This window comes from Pyrgilauda ruficollis, unplaced genomic scaffold (genome assembly GCF_017590135.1).
Source record: "Pyrgilauda ruficollis isolate IOZ18807 unplaced genomic scaffold, ASM1759013v1 scaffold18, whole genome shotgun sequence".
In the NCBI taxonomy this organism is placed as follows: Eukaryota; Metazoa; Chordata; class Aves; order Passeriformes; family Passeridae; genus Pyrgilauda; species Pyrgilauda ruficollis.
The window spans coordinates 2,723,030-2,744,532 of record NW_024516984.1 but is presented as its reverse complement, the minus strand read 5'-3'; the positions used below and the strand labels follow the sequence as shown (position 1 = coordinate 2,744,532).

At 34.9% G+C, this 21,503-nt stretch overlaps 1 protein-coding gene across 1 annotated transcript in view; it reads right to left on the bottom strand.

The window, feature by feature from the left end:
• The window catches only part of MMP16 (matrix metallopeptidase 16), a 166,728-nt gene that overhangs the window by 28,551 nt on the left and 116,674 nt on the right, over positions 1–21,503 (bottom strand). The window contains exons 5-6 of the mRNA XM_041464440.1: positions 18,315–18,476; positions 15,151–15,368 (exon numbers count right to left, since the gene is read on the bottom strand). Coding sequence (XP_041320374.1) covers positions 15,151–15,368; positions 18,315–18,476 — 380 coding nt within the window. The remainder of the gene's footprint in view (positions 1–15,150; positions 15,369–18,314; positions 18,477–21,503) is intronic.

Sequence of the window (21,503 nt, the reverse complement as noted above, 5' to 3'; positions counted from 1 at the left end):
CGTAGCCTACTTGCAGAGGCATCCACAGCCATGGCTGTAGTTCTTGTTTGGAAAACATCTTAATTGAAATCCTGGCCCTTTCCTGTCACTGTCCATCTCAGTGCAGAAAATAACTTCAGTAACTATTTAACTTACTTTCATCTATGTTACAAAGGTCATATGATTGCTGTTGCCCAGTCCAATTTCTAGTGCAGATGAAAATTGTTTATTAAAAAAATATATTCTCTAAATTTCAAATTAACAAATTTATATTACTGCATATAGAAAAAGAATTAATTCTAAAATAAACATATCTTAAAACTGCTTTTAGTATTTGGTGTTCTATGGAAATAAATAATTTAAGAATACTTTGATGTATGTTTGTTTAATCTTTAATTTTTTAATACTGTATCCTCAATTTTTTACAGCTGTTTTCATTAGTAAATTATTCTTTGATTATACCCTTTATTTTAATTCTTTCAGTCTTATTAAAATATTTTTAATAACTTCTTCACTATGAAATTGTATGTGAACTTTCTATCAATTTTTTGATGCATATCCATATGTCCTCTCTATTTTTCCTGTGCAGACAGTACCAATGGTATTTTAGCATTTCTTTCCTTTGTATACATTAATCTTTCAATCAAAAGCTGTAAGTATTTGTAAAACACTTTCAGCTCAAGGAAAATCTGTTCTGCAGAATCCATACAAAACATGCCATGGAGTTTTAGACTAACTCCAGTGGCTGGGTAACACTAGATCTCACATTGTACATGAAACTCAGCAAATTTAGAGACCTCAAACAACACCATGGGTTGATTTGGGCCTTCTATGGGTGGTTACCGTGTACTATATCTCCATCATATATTTTCAAGGAGAACTTGGCTCCTCCTGGAAAATCTTCCGCATGACAACTTGTCCACTGTATCTGTTCAGATTAAAAGTATGACAGTAATAGACCTTGCACTATGATGCAGCTGGAGATGATATAGATTCTTCTGATCTGTTCCACATTTTTTTTTTTTTAATAGCAAAAGAAAAAAAATAACAACAACAAAAAACCCCAACCAAACAAATTTTAAAAACCCAAAAAACAAAAACAAAAAACCCCCAAACAATCTCCATTTGGATGGGCTTCTGTATTCCTAACTGAATTGAGCATTTTAATTAATTCTAATTTTGCCCAGATAACTAAACTGACTGAGACACTATAAAATGTTCCCATTGCCACATGGTTATGATCCACTATGAAGAAACAAATAGACAGACATAAAAGAAGCAAAATAAAGACCTGTAATGACATCAAATCTAGGCTTGCAGCCAGGAATCTCTGGAATGTTCAAATTGTCCCTAATGGTCTGTAGGTATCAGCACAAGCCCATGAAGTACTGCACAAAAGCTTTAATCCACACAATGAATATTAGGCCTTTACAGAGCAGTTAAGTGTTTATTTCCTCAGTAGTGATTGCACTTTGAGACTACAGAACCATCTGTAAATTTTCTTGAACCCAGTTCTGTTGCCCTTCCCCACAGGGATTTAACATAAAAGCCATGAGTTCCATGAATTCATGGAGCAGTGGTGTGTTCTGCACCATGGAAAGATAAGAAATTTGAGCATTTTTTATTACTAAAAAAAAATACCAATTTTCCTGTTTAGAATTGAAAAACTTTCTCCTGGTGCTGAAGAAAAAAAAAGGGTTCTGTTGAAGTATTCTATATTTAATCTGTAAATATTTTAACAAAGATGAGTCAAATGTAAAAAAAAAAATCACAACTTCATGAATTCATGCATCTGTCTATGTCATATGATACAAACAAGGGATTTTTGATACATCATCTTTAAAATCAGGGAGGTATATAGAAGGGAATAAACAATGAAAAGGGGTGAAAAAGTTTTAATTTGTACTTGCATTATGATATGAGGTGAAGACATGTGCTTTGTAGCAGCTATTCTTTTCTCTTTAGAAATAACACTGGAAAACACCAATTTGGAATGTAGATTGGCTTCTCAGAGGCCTGCATTTATATAGGTCATGCCAACACATGATCGTGGTTCTTTGAAATATCATGGGACACATGATGAACATCATTTGAATGAGTCAAATCTCTTTTTGCATTGACCAACACCTACTTATTGATATTTCTCTTCCAATAACACATTCTATTTTTGATGCACTCTTTGGGGAAACTAGATAACCCATTATTTTCTATGACACTTTGATAGCTTAAATCTGGCAAACATATGAGCCACTAATCTATCTGAAAGCTCAGTAACACTAATTGCACATCTCTCTCCATCACCCAAATAATCTTTGATATGATATGTCATACTCTTCGCTTTTCTTTTATCCTTTTGCAACCTCTTTTAGCATTTCATTTAAAAAAAATCAATAACTGTGGACTACCTTTTTCTCTTTAATGACACTGTCAAAAAGATTTCAAAATGTGAAATTTTCTAGGAATAGAGAGAATATGAGCATAACAGTATTTTCAAGATTTTTTTCCCAGCTGCACAGTATTTCCTATCACAAAACTATACTGCCTTACCAACAATAGCACAGAAATAGAAATTTCCTTCCTGGAGAAGACCAAGTGTACCAACCAGGGTCCTATAGAAAATTTAAGGATTTTTTTCCAGAGTTGTTCATAGTTTGTTTTTGCTATCCATCCTGGTCCATGAAAAGAGAATAAAGAATAGTGGGGTTTGTGTGCATACATTTCTTCTGTAACTTCACATAAAAATGGTTGAGGACAGACTTATCTTTCTTGAAATGACACTGATCAACCCCTGCGATGAAATCAGAATCATTTGGGGGGTTTTTTCTACTTGTCTACCCTTATTACTCCACCACTTACAATATGATGTTTCACTGTCTGCTAAAGGTGAGTAGATTATTTTAAAAACTATAACAAATATGTCTGAGTCATCAGGCTCTCTGTAATGACTCAAGCACTCTCTGATAAACAAAAAGGTCACATTAGAGCAAATTCAACTACCTTTCTTAATTTTTACCCACAAAATATATGGGGTATTAAATGAGCAGGGAATGCAGGCCCTGATAACAAAAGTTACAGATAGTACAAGAGAGGGTATGACCTTTTTCACCAAAAATTTCCAGAGGCGGGCAGCAAAAACACTGACAAAATTCAAATGGAGAAATTATGAATAAGCCAAAACCATAAATACTTATTTCTAGTTTCATTAATCCAGACAGATATTCCTGGCAAAGGATGAAGATTAGAAAATTTCAAATAGAATAGAGAAAAATAGAAAGAAAAAGGTAGAAAAATAACATGCACCTACATGAATAAGATTGGGACTTGTGATCTATGGCATATCTATGAGATCACTTAGCATAGTTTTCAGCTAAAGGAAGCTTCTAAGTCTGTTTCCACATGGAAATAAAATAGAAGTCATTATCATTCACTCTTGTTGGCCAAAAGATTTTGAAGATGAGGCAGTGACAAACTATCACTACCAGGATTATCAAAAACCAACCATCAGAAATCTATCATTGATATTGTAGGACCACAGAAATTAGTACTCTTATAATTTTTTTCTGGATGTAATGAAAGATTTTATTTCCTTTAAGCAGAGACCTTTTTACTAGAAAGAATTGTTATTATTATTTATCACTATATCAATATATCAGAAATATGTATTTTCATATTTCTGTCACATCCATACATTCATATTCATATGCAGATATGTTTATTTCCATATGCAAATGATTGTCCCAGCCCATGGCAGGGAAGTTGGAATAGATGGTCTTTGAAGGTTCCTTCCAACCCAAACCATTCTGATTCTGGGATTCTACAACTAATAATAGGAAAACATTTACAAGGAAGTAAGGGGAAAAAAACCAAAATATTTAATGAATAAATGAAACATGCAGTAAAAATACAATACGTTAAATCAGCTGTGTCACTAACCCTTATATTGACATTTATTATGTCTCTGAAGACCTAAAATAATCATGTCCCTCCCTTGAATCTTCATAATTCATGAAACTAAATTTCATGTTTTTGCACATATATGCAATTCAATTTGATCCTACGTACAGATGCAGTATGTGCTCATGCTACCACTTATCCTGTCTCTCTGCCTTCTCCACACTGCACATTGCGTGAAATCTCTGAGGAAACCAGAAGAATTTGGAATGCATTGATGAGTCATGTCAGAACCACAGGTGGAAGCAAGAGGGAGTAATTAAAATATTTCCTCCTGATTACAATAGTTTAGGACAATTTATACATAAAACAAGATCCTGAAGCTGTTCTAACCAGGATGAGGCTCTCAAGATGATATCTCACTCTTTAATACACTGTTTGAAGGGGAAATGGAAGAGGACCTACACTACTCATTTCAGACTCATACCACTGAAATGTTTCCATATGCATGCCTATATGAAGTAGACACTGAAGGTGCCCCAGTGCAGAGCAGAGCCGGACAATCCCTTCCCTTGCCCAGCTGGTGATGCTGTGCCTGGTGCACCACAGGAAAGGGGTGGCCCTTCTGGCTGTCAGGGCACTGCTGGCTCAGATTCAGCTTTCTATCAATCAGGACCCCTAAGACTCTTTCCATGGTGGTCTCTCCAATATCTTGTTCCCAAATCTGTCTGTACATCCTGGTTTGCCCTGTCCCAGGTGCAGAATCCAGCCCTTTCCCTTGCTGAACTTCATATAGTTGGTGATTGCCCAACCTTCTAATTTGTTGACGTATCTGCAGGGCTTCTCAGTCCTCAATGGAGTAATCAGCTCCTCCCAATACCATGTCATTGGCAAACTTACTTAGCATCCCTTCAAGTTCTGTATCCAAGTTGTTTGTGAAAGTGTAGAAGAGAACTGGTCTTAAGATGTAGTCATGTGAACCCCACTAGTGACTGGCCACCAGCCTGAGGTAACCCCATTTACTATAGCCTCTTTTTATTGTCCCCCATATTTCTGGGCAGCTTCAGCCCCAAGGATCCTCACTAGCACTCAGTTTGTCAAGTTTTGGCATGCCATCTCACTACTTATCACTGCAATTGCTTATCACTGGTTTTGTCCCTTTTCCCCTTCCAATCCAGTTTACAGTTCTGTCAATGAGCCCTGGTAGCTCCTGTGCTAAAGTCCTTTCTCCCCTTTGAGAAATGTGCTTCATATCCTGTAGGTGAGTGAATGAGGGTTATTCAAGCCACTGCAAGATAAGAGGCTAATATATGCTTTTTGTTCTCATTTTAATGTTTGTGTTCTCTGATATTGTGCTGACAACAAAAAAGAAAAAAAAAATCTGGGTACCCAATCTAACTCCAAAAGGTATGGGGCAAGGCTAAGTAAATGTTCTCCCTGGTAGAAAAATGACTGTAGAAGATCCCACACTAATCAGTGGGTGAACAGTGACAATTTCTAGAGTGTCTCAGCTTTGAGGTTGACAGCAATGGCCAATGAGCAAAACAGGCCATTAAGAGTGAAACATACAGAAAACCACAGCCAACAATAACATCTGTCATGACAACACAAATATGAAAATTATAGATATTCGATTGTCTTTGCTCACTGCCTCTGTCACTCAGATACAGGCATTAGATCTTGTAGAAAGTGAAGGAATTTTTAATAGTGAATATGTAATGCCATAAACCACATCTGATTACAGATAAGCTGGGAATGTATAATTTAAAGCAGCAAACGATTGTGGCTATTATAAAGGGCTGGCCAGACATCACTCCAACACAAAATCAAAGGCTACAATGTGATAAGACTGAGGAGAAATGCTGGTACAACCTTATAGAGAATGGGAGAGGTTTGAACTCTGCCATTATTAAGTATAAGCTTTGACCTAATACAGCCTATTCTCCTTGGTAAAGATATTTTCATTAGACAGATACGTCAAATCGTGAATTAAAGTGGTCGCTGCAAAATTTTGATTTATTGACTGGAAATGCAGCATCATCAAATTTGATTTTGTATAGAAAAACAGTTTTTTATTTCATACACTTGGTATTACAAGCTTATCTGCTGTTTCTTTTATGATTTTCCCTAATATGTACTACTCAAAATAGACAGTCCCTCATTACACCAAAGGTAAATAAAACCAAGTGAAATCATCAGTGTGTTATAGTCACTGGAGTTTTTTATCATTACTTTCAAGTGGGCCAAGTTTTTGATCAATAGGCAAGGAAAGCAACGTTTGAAAATATTCAAGCTATAGCTTATAAAAATGAAGGAAATGCAGCATTTAAGTAATTATATGCTATATTTTTTTTATATTTTTCAATAGATTGCCAAGAGTGTGAATAGTGTTTCACTAAGTTGTTGAAAAAATAAACATACCTGTGTTTTACATTATTTAAGATTTCAATTGTGTAGTAGTGCAGCATTTTGCGTAAGAAATGGCTAATTCAGAGGAACAAATGAGATTAATTTATCTGCATTTAAAACCCTGCCAAACTTTTATAAACTTTGTGGACCTTCAACCCCTTGAAAGGGACAAAAAAAAGAATCAAAGAAATTTATAAATATACAAATACCGGTAGAATAGAAAGCTTTGGATGTAAAAGAAGATTAAGAAAGTATAAGCAAATAATACTGCTGCTTGAAAAAGCTTAAATTACAAGCCATTCAAATTGTTTTCCAAAACATTTACCTAAATTAGTTGAAAGGCCACAATTTTATACAACAAGAAATTTTAATTAAGCCTTGTGCTTGAAGTGTTTCTGCAATTACTCCCTTTGGTTCCATTAGGATGTAGCCTCAGTTAAAATGTACTGTTAATATTACAAGATAACACTTGTTGGTGGCACAAAATTGAAGATATGCCTCCATGTAATTTTAGATTATTCCTTGCTCTGAGTTTATGCAATTATTTTCTGTCAATAATGTTTTTTTCTATTCTCTTGCCAATGAAATACTTTTAATCAGTACACCTAAACACTAAGCCTCTGAAAAAAGGCAACTTCTACAAAACTAAATACCTTTTACACACTAGAATTCAGGTAAAACTTTTCATTATTCATGTTTACTGTATTAAAATAACAAGTAAAAAGATAATAGGGTCATAGGATTCTCCGAATTTAGGAAACAAATATTGTAATATGAGCAGGAAAATCGCCAGGATTACATCTTTCCACTTTATTTGACATCATTAGTTCTTTCTCAAGTGTGAATGTCCATTGAGGGCATTTATTTTCCCCACTGATTCTGTGTCTATTGTTGACTTATGCACAAGAAATAAATTTACCAGTTTATTCTTTTCACATGCATTTGTTCATCTGTATTTTTAATGTCTTTCTCTTATTTAATAGTTTTATGCAGAACCATAATTGTCCAATATTCCTTACATTTGGTAGCATGTAAAACTTGTGATTGAAAACAGAATTTTTAATGATCAAGTAGATTTTAGAGCAAACTCTTGTCATATGAGCAGGAAAAAAGGAACCATTATTTTCAACAACTAATAAAAATAGCATTTCTAAATGCACAAATAGCACAATATAAGCACACTATCATTTGTTGGAGGATTATTTTTTTGGAGTGAGAAAAAGTAGCAATTCTATTTTTTTATTCAACTTACAAGTATTTTCCTAAGAATACATAAAAGTTTGACCCACTCTAGCCTTTTGCATAAAGCACTACCAGAGAGTTTCAGATTCTCCCAGTTCCACTCTATTTTAAAAATTGCTTCTAAAAAATCACTAATTTTTTGAATTGTGGCCAATGTTTTGCAAATATTTAGTATCACATTTTCCGTATTTATTAGCTTAAAACTAAATCAGAAATCAGAATTTGTTTAGATTCACATTTAACTGCCCACAATTTTTAAACATTATCCCAAAGCCTGCTACCACATTTGTATAATAATTCACACAATTCACTCCAGTATTCCTGTTAAACTCAGACCGTCCAACTCTTTGAAAACCCTTGAAGAGTCTGAAGTGCTCCTTTTTATCTGTGAAGACTCTCTGGGTTAGGGAGTGCACCTTGTGGGTATTAATGGCTCATCATGAGATGGTGAGAGTTTCAAAGAGACAGGACCAAGTCAGCCTTTGAATAAAGTATTTTAGCTCAGAGCCTGACCCTAGGAAGCAGGATGATTTCCTCTGAAAGCTGACCCAAGGGAAGGAGGCATCAGAGCATCTGTCTCACACAGACAGAAAGGGTGGACATTCCCTCCCCTGCACTTCTTGTTAATGTTTGTGAGCAGGTTCCACACACACCATCCTCCTCTGCCTGGTCTGCTTTTCTGAGCTGGAATAAAGAAGTGACACAACAGGCTCCTGACCAAATCTCACTACCTATTGCCTCTGATGGTCATATTCCAAAGGAGATGGAGCAAATGCTACTGGGAAATGAGTGGATGAAACAGTCAAATTTCAGCACATTCACGGAATCACAGAATGGCTGAGGTTGGAAAGGACCTCTAGGGGTTTTAGGGGAGTATGTAGAAATACTTGAAACTTCCTTTGAAATTAAGTGGGGAAAATAAGTGACAGAAACATTTTGGGAGGCTATGACTTTTTAGTGCTCATATTTCTGTTGCTACAAAAAGTCACAGAAGAGACAATTATTTTTCCTCATGTTTAAATTGAAATTAAACAAATCATCTGTCTTGCTTTTCTCTCAAGGAAAATAAAATTCAAAATATTAGCTTTCAAGTTCAAGGCAATGTTTCAGCACAGCTGTTACATCTACCTCATCTTCCTCAACTGTATTGCAGTGTGTAGTATGGAGGGAGTCAACCAACAGGTACAATTGTGTCATGTAAAAAGTTGTATGAGAAGAAATAATAATATATTTTACATGTGAGAGTTTATTTGGGTCAAGATGGTGTGAGCAATTACATATTAGCAAGATGGTAACACCCACCATTAGATGAAACACTGGTGTAGTGCACTCTCATGGGGTCCACAGTCAAAGACACCAATGTCTAAGACATAGCTACCCTTCTGAAAAATCTGATCCACATGGATTGTGCAACTGTTTGGCCTCAGAGGACAAACTGTATCTAATTAAAAGCAAAGCACATATGATGGACATGAGAGGAACTCAGTACCAGCTGCTTTACTACTGATTAAATCCTTTTACACCACACTGTTTGCCAGTGAAAACATAGCCTTTTGGAAAAAAACGGTACTCCCTCTCCTGACAAATCAAAAGCCCTGTGGAAGATACTGAGTCATACATCCTGGTAAGGTTATACTTCTTAATGGGCTACTACATGACTAATGGGAATTTTACTAGGCAGATAGTACAGACTATTAATCAGTTCAAGTTGCTTGTAAGTTTCAATAAGATGTATATCAATTCTATTGATACTTTCGTAAATAAAGCCCTAAAAATAGAGTTAGGGTTTTTTAGAACTTTCTATACATAAAATTTACATTTGTATATACAGATATGCATGTAGGTGCTAGACAATAAGTATTCCTATGACAAGGCTGCCATCTTTCAAATTGTGTAAAAAAGTTCAAGACAACTTTTTAAAAAGAGAGATGGTAGAAAGATTTTAAACAGAACTATTCTGGTATAATTATCACCCAGGTGATTACATTCTTGTCTAAATTGCTCTGCAGCTGGATGGAATATACTACCCACTTTCCACACTGTAAGGAACAGATTGTACTTCCCATTTTAAGCCTGTGAAATGTGTTAGCTAGAAACCTTTCCTAGCTTTGAAGCAGATTGAAAGGCTGAGGTAACATTTGGAGAATATTTTTACATCTGTGAGTGAAAGTATTCAATTATCAAAAACAGACAAGCTATGACTTTTTAGCATCCCAGCATGTCCCTGCATGTATCCTTATGACATCCTAAAATTTGGTTTTGTTTCATAAAACAACCATGCTGTACATTTCCAGTTAGCTTGGTATTTTATAATACATTTAAATCTCCACTGAGTTTTTGCTGCTTTGCTCTTAATTTTCAATACATAAACTGCATTACCTGAATTAAAGCAGATCTCCTTCCCTGATTAGTTCAAAATTGGCAAACTCCATCAAGGTGTTCTTCCTAACATGATACAAAAAATAAGGTAAAAGGAGTCTGCTCTCTGCAGGCGTAGCTACTTCTGAACTACTGTTCCAAGTCTTTTACAGCTAAGATGTTAAGCGGTTTTCCCTCTCAGATCACAAAGTGTCTACTTCCTCAGGATCCTCTGCTGAGCTTTACCAGGCAGCATTTGACAGCTCAGACACCCACAGCATGACACGACAAAAAACAGCTACACAAACAGACCACAAGAGCTCTGAAAAGTCTGCTTTCAAATGCAGTGAAACCAAGTCTCATACTATAGCTATTTCTTTGCCTCTGCTTTTATTAGTAGTATTTTCCTTCTGTCTCACAGATTTGTAATTAGATTAAATAACCAATGCTATAATGCTTTAAAAGTTTCTCATGTGTTTACCACATATCAAGAAACAGATTTTTTTCCTTTTGTGTTTAATGGCATACTCTACATAAATACACAGTTCTAAGAGGGATATTAAATGGAATCTATACTGTTACGTATGAAAGTGATCACAGTCTAAACTAATGCCAAAGAGTAATTACAGCCTAATTGCCTTGGTTTGTTTGGCATGTCATAAATGTTTTTACAATGGTTCTTAGGAGATCAAGAGTCAGAAAACAAATTTCTGCAAGTTGTGGAGAAATTGCTACAGCCTGTTAAGGCCTTCCTGAAGCTGCAGTATTGGGAAGACATTTCTCTGAGCTGTAAATGCTATTTGTCTGCTGGACAAAATTCTTTATCTAATACTTAATTACATTTCAACAAACACCACCGTATATAAGAGTAATTAAAAAATGCTGTTGTCCATGGAGTTAACTTTTGGAGTTAAAACCATTAGAGATTATATAGGATCCATTCATTTGTTCCTAGAGATTTAGCACTAAACAAAGGACCAGTGCAACCTCTGTGAAATGTTCTTCTGTGAGACAAGAACCTGTGTCACACAAAAAAAGGACTGCAACTTGTCCCTCTAAATTGATGCTTATGAAGGACAAATTCTACATATGCTTACTTTTTGAGATTCAAGAAAGAAGGATTTTTTTAAATCTGTGAGACTGAAAAGGATGCAAAGGAAAAGATATTGCCAGCAATCACACTGTTTGATGGAGAAGAGCTACAGGTAATTTTGTTGCCATGGAACAAAGTGTGAATTGCACAGGACACAGGAAAAAAGTTGAGGTATATGCTGCAAACTTTTTCACTAATGGATTTTTTATTCAGACCTTAGACAATGGGGTTGCTTTTCATGATGCACTAGCCCTGGAGGTACTCTCAGGAGACATTAATAAGACAGTATTGTTGGATACCACATATTGCTACACACAATGGCAGAGAGGATTTTCATTAAAGGCAGACACTGTCATACCACTTTGCATAACTTTCCCAGAAAAGGAAGACCTTTCTTTTTCACCATTTTCAGCCATTTTTCTGTGTCCCAGGGGACTTCTAACTAAACAGAAGAAGAAAATATTGGTAATGAGTGTGACATCAAAATAGTAATTGTACTGAGCATAAATACAGAAGCTAAGAAGCTATCCAAAGATAAAAACTTGGCACACGTGAATTTTGGCATAGAAATTCTTCTGCCTTGATAGTTCCTTATACCAATTCAAGCATGAATCAAATAGCAGCAGTATTTATCAGTTGGTGACAACTGAAACCAATAGTTACGATGTACTGATTTTAATAAACATTTTCATTGCATAGCATACTGTGTCCCCAAACCTTACAGCTGGCAGGGACATTTTAAGGGCATCTAATTTAAAGCATTTTAGAAGAAATCCTCTTGGGGCAATACATTTATATGTCAGTGATATTGATATGAGTATATATTTGGCGTAAAAGAATTACCTTTTCTTTAAAATCCAATAATTCCTACTAAAAAAAAATCTGATCTGTAAAATTATAATTTTTTGTAATAATTGGAGAATCTTTAGTAAGTTGGTTGCTTAACTTTTGTGTTTAATATTTATGTTAGATCAAGAAGAGTTCCCCTCTTTTTCATCTCTATGACCCTAGAATTTTTATCAAGTGTTTCTAGGATTGTTACTTTGTGAAGGCAAAACAATAAAAAGGGATGGCAAAACAATAAAAAGGATGGATACGTGTAAATTGCATTTTCTCCTTGAATTTAGTGATATTCAATTTTACCTTTATATATACAAATATCCATTTGAGAATGCAGATAGTCTTAAAACCACAGACAAAGCTCATTAATTTGAGTGAACAGAGAAATTGTTTCTAATATTCTGATGTTCTTAAGTATACCTAATAGCGCAACAGCCAAGAGAAAACAATCTTGAAATTAATGTTTGTCATCTACTATGAAAATCCACAGTGTATCTCAACATGTTAGATTTCATGCTTCAGTTTTATGCTTAAATTAGAATTTAATTATTCAAAAGTGTTTAAATTCTTCAACTCTGTGGCTAAGTTCCCAAGCAATTTCAAGGATTATTTAACAAATTGAGCTCCTGAGTTTGAGACTTGTCCATGAGGAAAAAAAACTGGCTATTTTCCATTTGAAATTGGTACATGGCATACATTCCATTCAGGACGCAGTAAAATCTGTAAAAAACTACACAATAATTACAGACCTCTGATAAAGACAAATAAAGAAAAGGATTTAATTTGATTAGCCTCCAACTGTATTCATTTAACTCATCTGGGAACTATCCAGCAATAATTCTTCCAATGAAGGTCATAATTCTTCTTTAATTGTTTCCACCTGGTACAGTACTGTCAATCCCCTGTTCTCCACCTTTCTGCACTTGGCTCCCAGCCCATCACTCATGCCCTCCCAGTATTCCCTTGCACTATCATTAAGGAGCAAGGGAAAAGAGGTTTGGTTATTTTTGTTGCGACACATCACAGAACTTCCAGCTTGGTTTCCTCCTTTGCTGGATGATTTCCCTGTGTTCAATCCCTATTTCTGTTTACACTTCCTAAGAACTAATTCCTGCCCTTTTTCTGCTACATTCAGACATGCTGAGCTTTTCCTTACAACCTGTCCCACACCCCAGTATTCTGCAAAGTTGACTTTTCTAACTCTTCCTTTTCTGCCCTTTTTATAGTCCTCCCTATGCATCACCCCCTGCTACCCCCTCAAAAAATCTCAAACAGTTAACAAAAATTCTTTAGCAGACAAAAATCTTCACTAGAAAATTAATGTACAAACAAGAGACTTAAGGCTCACTAAGTCAAGCATTCAAAACACTCATTCTACAAAGTCAAAATCCCTATACTTAGGCAAACTCCATCACTTAGCATGCTAACCGAAGGCATGCCTTGTTATGTTCCCAGGTATCGTGAGGAGAAAAGGGAGACTGCAGGACCCTAAAGAAATTAACCTCAACAAAGGCAACCTCTTACTTCCCTTCCTAGCACATTGCCTTTATGATTGCAGTGACTTCATTTGGGGAGTCAGACTGTATACATGAAATCCGGAAGAGTTCTGTTACTGGTCATTTTTCTCTGAGAGACTTTTATCATATTTCCTCATCAGAATTATCATGAAAATAATTTTATTTTTGGAACATAAATGCAGTCTGCAAGCATACACACTTTATAGTAAATATGTGGTTAGGCAGTAAGCAGTAAACATTTTTGAAGAAAACTTAATTTGTTTTCAATCAGACCAGATAAGAGTGATTATTAATGATAGTGAATATATTTATCCAGCAACACAGGCTTTCCTAGACAGGAAATTTTGTATTAGTGGAACAGAATTTCTCAGTTTATTGATTTATGTCTAAACTAAATGAGAATATGTTCTATTGCTCTTGAGGTGGATGGCATGAGATTGAAGTAGGTATTTTAATATCCTGTTTAATGTCGAGTTAGAAAATTAGGTTCTTCCTCAACCTTTGAGTTTTAGTCATAAAAGACTGATGGTTCAGGACCTCCCAGTGTTTCACCATATACCATCTATTCAAATGGAATGGGCTGACAGCCCTAGGCTGCAAAAACCCTTAGCTGTTTATGGGAAGAATATTTCCTGTCCATTGGATTGTGAAAGGAGCTAATAATTTTGAATGAATTAAGGTAAAGCTATTTGTACATGTTTTTTAGATATGCTAAAGAAAGTGAAAACCTAGGTAGCATTGCTAATAAGATTTATCTGGTAAAATAGATTATACAAAAAGAAAACACGTAAGGGAGAAATGAATCCTATCAGAAAGGACAAGAAAATTGAACAGGGAGCTTCACATTTTGGGACAAATACATTGCCTTTCCCTTGCACTTACGCTACTGCTGAAGAGAAAAGGCATATCTAGTCACATGAAAGGCCCTTCTTCTCCACCTATAGTACTGAAGATAAAAAGGATCCTATCACATATTTACAAAACAAAGATCTCACACTTCCCATTGCTTAAGCAAATGCGACACACAATTCAATAGAACAGATTATCTTGTTGATTGTTTCTGAAATTTTTGCACAACATTACCTGACAGCAAATTGGTTTAAGAGACTGAGCAATAATGATTCTGTAATTTTTCTTCAACGTTCAATGCCTTCTGGAAACTATACTGCAGATCATCCTCCTAAAGATACCTTTGATGTCCATAAGTCTCAGCAAAGTGCTTCTATTAAAAGACTGCCTTTCAGTTCAGTTTGTTTATTTCAATTTGTTGTATATACACCACATTTTCAGCTCAGAGCAAGAAGATGAATGAACATAAATAATGACACATTTGCAGTAAGTATTTTGTGGTGAAGACCTTTAGTAAGATATTGTGGTTTCAATGCAACCACAACACAATGACAAACTTCCTTTGTAAATGACAGATCTAATCGTAAAGTTAAAATTATAGTTCCATGAAAAAAAAACAAGTACTGAAGACACAGTATGTTGGCATGTGGCTGTATTCCCAACAAAACCATCCCTATTATTCATGAATTGATTTACACTTTTTATCTTTCCATAACATGCAGTATTTATTTACCCTTACATTTTGAGGTATTACAGTTTCTGCTGACACGAGTATTTTCTTAAAATAGAACATTACAGCAGTCCCTGCTAGATGTTTAAGCCATGTGTATGTTTATTTTTAATTTTTTTCTTGAACTTTCTAACTGTGAGCAGGCTGGGAATGTAGAGTCATGACGAATGAGAGTTTGCTTTATAAAAAAAAAGAGAAATGTAGACATTTGATGTAACACTGAAAAATTCACAGCCTCCTACCTTAAAAACAAACATTTCCCGGCGAAGAATAGCCAGAGTGTTGAAGTTCCCATCACAGATGTTAGGCTTGGCTCCAGGATAGGAAGGTTTGTCACCAGTGGGTGGCCGGGGAGGTTTAGGTTGCCTGTCATTCTTCCGTGGGTCTGCTGGAGGGACTGAACGATGTGGGGGCACTGTGGGCAGAGGTCTTGTTGGTGGTGGTATCCTGTCAGGTGGACCTTTAAAAATACAGCAGCTGGATGTGATACACAAACCCAATAAAGAAAACATACACAACAAAACCAGCTGTAAGCTGCACAAACCTGACAGTGAAAGGGGATTGAAAAAGTGACCTAACGTATCTTTCTGATGTTATTAAATCATTGAATCATAGAATCACAGAACATGCTGAGTTGGAAGGGACCCATTAGAATCACTGAGTCCAGCTCTTGGCCCTGCCCAGCACACCCCAAGAGCCACACCATGTGCCTGAGAGCACTGTCCAAGTGCCTCTTGAACTCAGTCAGGCTGGTGCGGTGACCACTTCCCTGGGGAGCCTGTTCAGTTATCAACCAGGCAGTGGTTATAAAGGGTATAAAGAATTACTACCAAAACCAAGGAAAATAATTAGTTTTCATTATCCAAAATCTTCCTTTTTGGAACAACATTCCAATAAAACCTTCAAAGGATGCTTAGGCCACCATCATTTCAGATGAGAAATAGTTCAAAGCAAATTATTTACCAACTGAATAAGAACTCTCATAACAGAATCATTTTCTCTCATACAAAAAAAATGAAAAAAGATCTTGTTCCTTATAAGATCATTATCAGTCAATAGATTTTCAACATATAGTTTTAATCTATAGTCATCAATTCACACAGGCACATGCGTAGCATGCCTGCTACTCACTACTGACAAAATTTTTAGATCGAGTGACGTCATATTCATTATAGACAGGACAATCCCAGCTTTTTCCAATGTCCCTTGGTATGTACAGCAGCTCCTAAAACTGGACCTCAAATTCTAGGCATGTATACAACACACATACCCCATCACCCCCCTGCCAAGATTTACATACTTTCTTCAAGTGAAAAACTAAAACTCTGTAGAGCAATCTTAAAACATTTTTCTTCTTTCAAATATATTATTTTTCAAAACCTACTGAGTTTCATGAAATTACTATGCCATTTATAGTTTCTCTACCTGCAAGTCATCAGGCCATCCCAGAGAGATACTGATCATAACCCTAATGGCATACTCAATGACTGGAAATGACTGTACTGAAAATGCCTGCCCCTCTCTACACATATCAGCAACATTTATTTCTCATGGACAAAAAGATAAGAAGCTTCACTTATAGCTTCACATCTGGAAACAAGATGAATGTTTTCATTTTTGCTCACTCTATTTAGGTCTCTCTCCAAATAATTTAAATAGATAATACACTTTGACTTAAAAAAATAAATACCGTTTGCATGACCACCTTCAGAAACACTTTTGAATAGTAAGACAACTCTAAAATTGCAAAAATGACATTTGAATTTCTGAGAATTTTATGAAAAACCACATACTTTATAAAAAAAAAGATGGATTACGTACGGAAATCTTAAACTTGCCAAATGGTTTTCATGCAATTTATTTCATTCACAATTTTAAGACTTGTGACATTTATAATTTACAGTTAATAAGAGTATTTCAAGGAATACTGCAGACCAAAGTAATTATTTTAATAGGTGTGACATTTTTATTGAGGCATATGATTTCAGATCACATCTTTATTTTAAAGGGAGCAAAGGAATCAGTTTGCAGTAGCTTGTGTTGGAAAGTTTTTAAGTCCAAATCAAAGTTTTTTTATGCCATTTGGTGGTGATGTCAGATATTACTTCCCAGGGGCAACACATTTCTCCTAATGTATAGCCCACAGCTGTTCGAGCTTAGCAGCTAGTTTTCAGCAAAATATTCTTGTCTAGCCCTTAAGTCTAGACTACCAACTTATGAGGTCATGAGAAACAACCTTCCTTCCAGCTAATCACACAGGAAAAAAAAACCAACCAAACAAAACTTGATCAGCCAATCATTCCGAAATTGCTGCTAATGCTTTACGAAAATATATATCTGTGCATGTGAATATGATATTTTAAAATTCCTGTTACTATTACACCAGTCTGCAGATTTCTAGTTAGCAGTACAGTAATTCTACATGATCATAGTTGTCGTTTCTGGTAGGAAAGATAAAGAAAGAATGGCCCTCACAATAATCAACATAAAGGCGACAAACTTTAAACAGGAAAAACTGGAAGTACAGAATTTAATGCAGTGCAGATTTAATTAAGGAATATTAACCAAGGCAATATCAAATTATATGCACTGGATAGAGAGCATAACACAGAGATACAACAGATTTTTCAATTCTAAAGATCAAATAAATCTTTGAAGAAAAAGAAATTAAGACTATTTAACATATACCAACAGAATCAAAGTCATTAAAACCAAAACTAAACTGTCGTTGGAAGTTTAAGGGATAGTAATATGGGAGTTAGTATTACATTCGACCCATAATCACAACTATGTTACTGTTTTGAATTTAAAAAAAAAATTCAGTTGCCTTATTAAATGCAGAATTTATTGGCATCACATGTATTTTATATCAGGCCATAAAAAACCTAAATGAACATATTTTGAAGAAGTAGTCCCTTCTTTACTCTTTGTAGGGACTATAACACTATTTTGAGATCAATTTGTGATATATAAGAAAGGGTATTTACGGGACCTCAGATTTTGGAGGAAATTTTCTGTATTATAACTGATAAACTGAGAAGCAAACAATTCATGCAGTTACATGAGCTTGGACACCTGTGTAAATAATCTCATTATAGTTAAATACCTGCATTTCTTAATATTTTCATGGTTTGGAATAATTTTGCATGAATTTTCTTTATGGATTTTTAAGACATTTAAAATTACTATTCCAGATGAGTGCAGATTTGAATGTAAGTTTTGAACAGTGACAAACAGAGTAAAAGCATCCTCAAAATCTTTGGATGTTTTACTCACACAGAGACTCTGGCATAACAACTGGTGAAGTCCACACTAAGGAACACTTTGGAGGGGTTATATGGCAAGGAGCACCTCAAAGTCATTCTAAAACAAAAAGCTTGTGTTGTCTGATGAGAACACGACGTACCGTATATCTTCTGGATGCCCTGTAAATCGTCATTAGGTAGTTTGAAGTTGTCAGTTTCCATATATTGGTAAAATGGAGCCATGATTGCAGTGGGATCATTGGAGTGCTCCAAGCCCAGAGCATGTCCGAGTTCATGCACTGCAACTAGAAAGAGATCGTTTCCTGTGAAGAGAAGGAAAAGAAAAGGACCTTTGAAAACACAAAGTTAGTAAAAAAATAACACACATGGAGGACTCTGGACTTGCAAGATGTTTTCACTGCATTTGAGTTTCACAAGGTAATGAGTAGTAATTAATGGATCATCAAGGATATCTAGGATAATGTGGCAGAAAAGGCATTTTTCTCTCTTTCTTTTTTTTTTTTTTTTTTTTCCTAACAAGGAAACAATTATGCTATACTTTGTGGTACTCTTACAGTCATCACAAATATAAACCTTTTTTAATTGATACACATGGTAAGTGTGGGTTTCAAGTGTCAGAGCTCTCTGGGCTCTCGTGCAATTTATGACTTGAAGTTGATGCTGCCATGAGCCAAACTAAAAATGTTTTCATCCAGACATAGGAAAATATCTTGGCTTTGTTTGGTAAATTTCACAAACTGAAGAGTACCTATTTATGATAAACCCCATAGAGAACTTAGTCATTCAAACACTTGTAATCAGACCCCTGCTAATTATATGTAGATGTTGTCCATTTCTGAATCACTGTAACAGAAATCCTAATGAGGAAAATAGATGTCCTAATATATTCCCCTGTGCAATTCCTTGTAATAACTGTAGTTTTCTATTTAGGTTTTAGAGCTTTTTTAATTTTTGTTGGACTAAAGAAAAACCCCAAGACCATGCACTCACATTATAGAACAGTTCAATGTTTTTGTTATTCTCTTCTCAAGGTATCTTTAATTTTTTTTTACAGAGTATTAGATACAACTGGAAGATTTGGCAGTAGAATATGGCACTCTTCTGAAGCAAACACAAATCAAAGCCAATGGGATCTTTTCTAAAAAAAAGTTTCAGAGCTGGACCTCTATTTTGTCTATTTTTGCTCATCTTAGATTTTGTTCTGCATATCTTTCTATGAGTCTTTCATACAGATTCTGTTGTACTTAACCTGTCACAAGATGAGACTTTGGAAAAGTGGTTTAGATCAGGAGAAAGATTCCAGTTGTCTGAAAAGAGTCACATACAGAGTATAACCCATTTCACTACCTAGGGATGGGAAGAACCATCCTCCAGAAATGTGATAATGTCCTGCTGACAAGAGAAGTACTCTAGATCAGCAGCTTATGATGACCATCTAATTTTTAAATGCTGAACTCATGTGAAACTGGTGTCACCTATAGTAAGTAGTTTGTTGTTGAAAGTATAAATAATGAGGGGCTTATGCTCTGGCCTAATAGTCATATATTGGTTGGGAATATGAAAAAAAATAATATTTAAAAAAAAATCATATTATAAAAAGAGCTCAACCTTAGCTCTTATCCTATAATCTGAAGATTCTTTAGAGATAGACAGTTATTTTCCACTGCTGGAACTTGATCTGGAAGTACTTTTAAAATGTCAGTAGTAATAATAGTAAGTTGCATCAGCAACAAAATTTCACATATATACATTACAGAACTTCGAGGACATAGTTGACAGTATTTCAATTTCTCAAGCATTTCCTCTTGTTGACACAATAAACTTTATCCAAAGTACACATGAAAGAGGAAATACTAAATGCCTTTATGATGTATGAAGCCATGCTGATGTCTGTAAAATAAATGCTTGAATGAAATAATGAAAATAGAAAAAAGTAAAACTATATGCTTAGTTCACAGTCTTCTCATAACTTCTGGTTCTTAATTTGAAAATATGACAACTAAATGTTCTTGTTCTTCTATTCAATATAACTGTGCAAAAAAAATCACATTTTTCAAAAATTAATATGACATAATGTGCTTTTAGAAATGAGAAGTTTATCCTATCATTTATAATTATGTGGTTTTCAGACGAAATGTTTTATGACAATATTTTTATTGGATGCAGCTTTTTTTACAGCAAAGCAGAATCTCAAAGTGCTGTTTCAATAGGTTTGATAAGCCTGACTGTCCTGATGACAAATAGTCTTGGTATCTGAATCTGACCTTCTATATGCAGACAAAGCTGATCTTGACATCATCTCATATGAATAATCCACAGCTTCTGTAGCTAACATCAGCATCGGAAATGATGCACAGAAGAAGCTTTGTAAAGGTTTTCATTCTGCACTTATAATGGAATAATTAATGTAATTTTAAATAATCATAGGTTTAAGATGGAAAGACAGAAGAGAAGAGCATGTTACTGTACTACAGCTTTCACACTATGATGAAAAGTCCCACATTATTTTTCAATTCTTTTCTGAAGTTTGTGAAAGTTCTAAAGTAGGCTTATTAGAATGCAAAATTTCTTTCCCTGGTATTAACTTGAATATTTAAGAAGCAACATTCTTTTTCTTTTCAGACCTTCTGAAAGCAAATTTTTTCCTATACCCATTATTCCTACATCATAATTAAGAATATTAACTAAGTCTTATATTAAAAAAATGCACTAACAAGTTGGCCTCATTTTAGTTACTGAATTATTTTCAAATAGTTTTGAAACAAGAGTATTTATTCTAACACTATCATTAGGCTTGTTAATGTCAGTAGATGAAACAGTTTTCTACGTTTTACTTCTACTGTTTGAGGCAGGAAGTCTGGGAAGTTAACAAGTTATAATTTCTAAAATTTCAAGAAACTGCAGTTAATCAACAGTCTTGGAAGAGTCTACTACTTCCATTTGTGCCATTTATGCAATACATGAAGAATCAATATGTCCATTGGTTTTCAGCCCTTACTGAGTCCCCTTACAGATTTCCAGCAATTTCTACATTTTGTTCCATGTTGGTCTGAAAGAGGTGAAATACATAGTAACAGGGAAATAAATAAAACCCAACTTTCAGCTACTGGCATATCCTCTTTCCAGAATCACAGGTAATGAGCATATGGTACAGCACTTCTAAAGTAGTACTAAGTGACAGTGGGATCATGTCAGAAAACTGATCTTATGCAGGGTCTGGCTGTTTCTCCTTTTATCTTTTGGATAGGGGAGATTATTATTATTATTTAAAGAGAAAACAAAAAACCAAACCAAACCAAAACAAAAATACCCCAAACCGAGCAAAAACC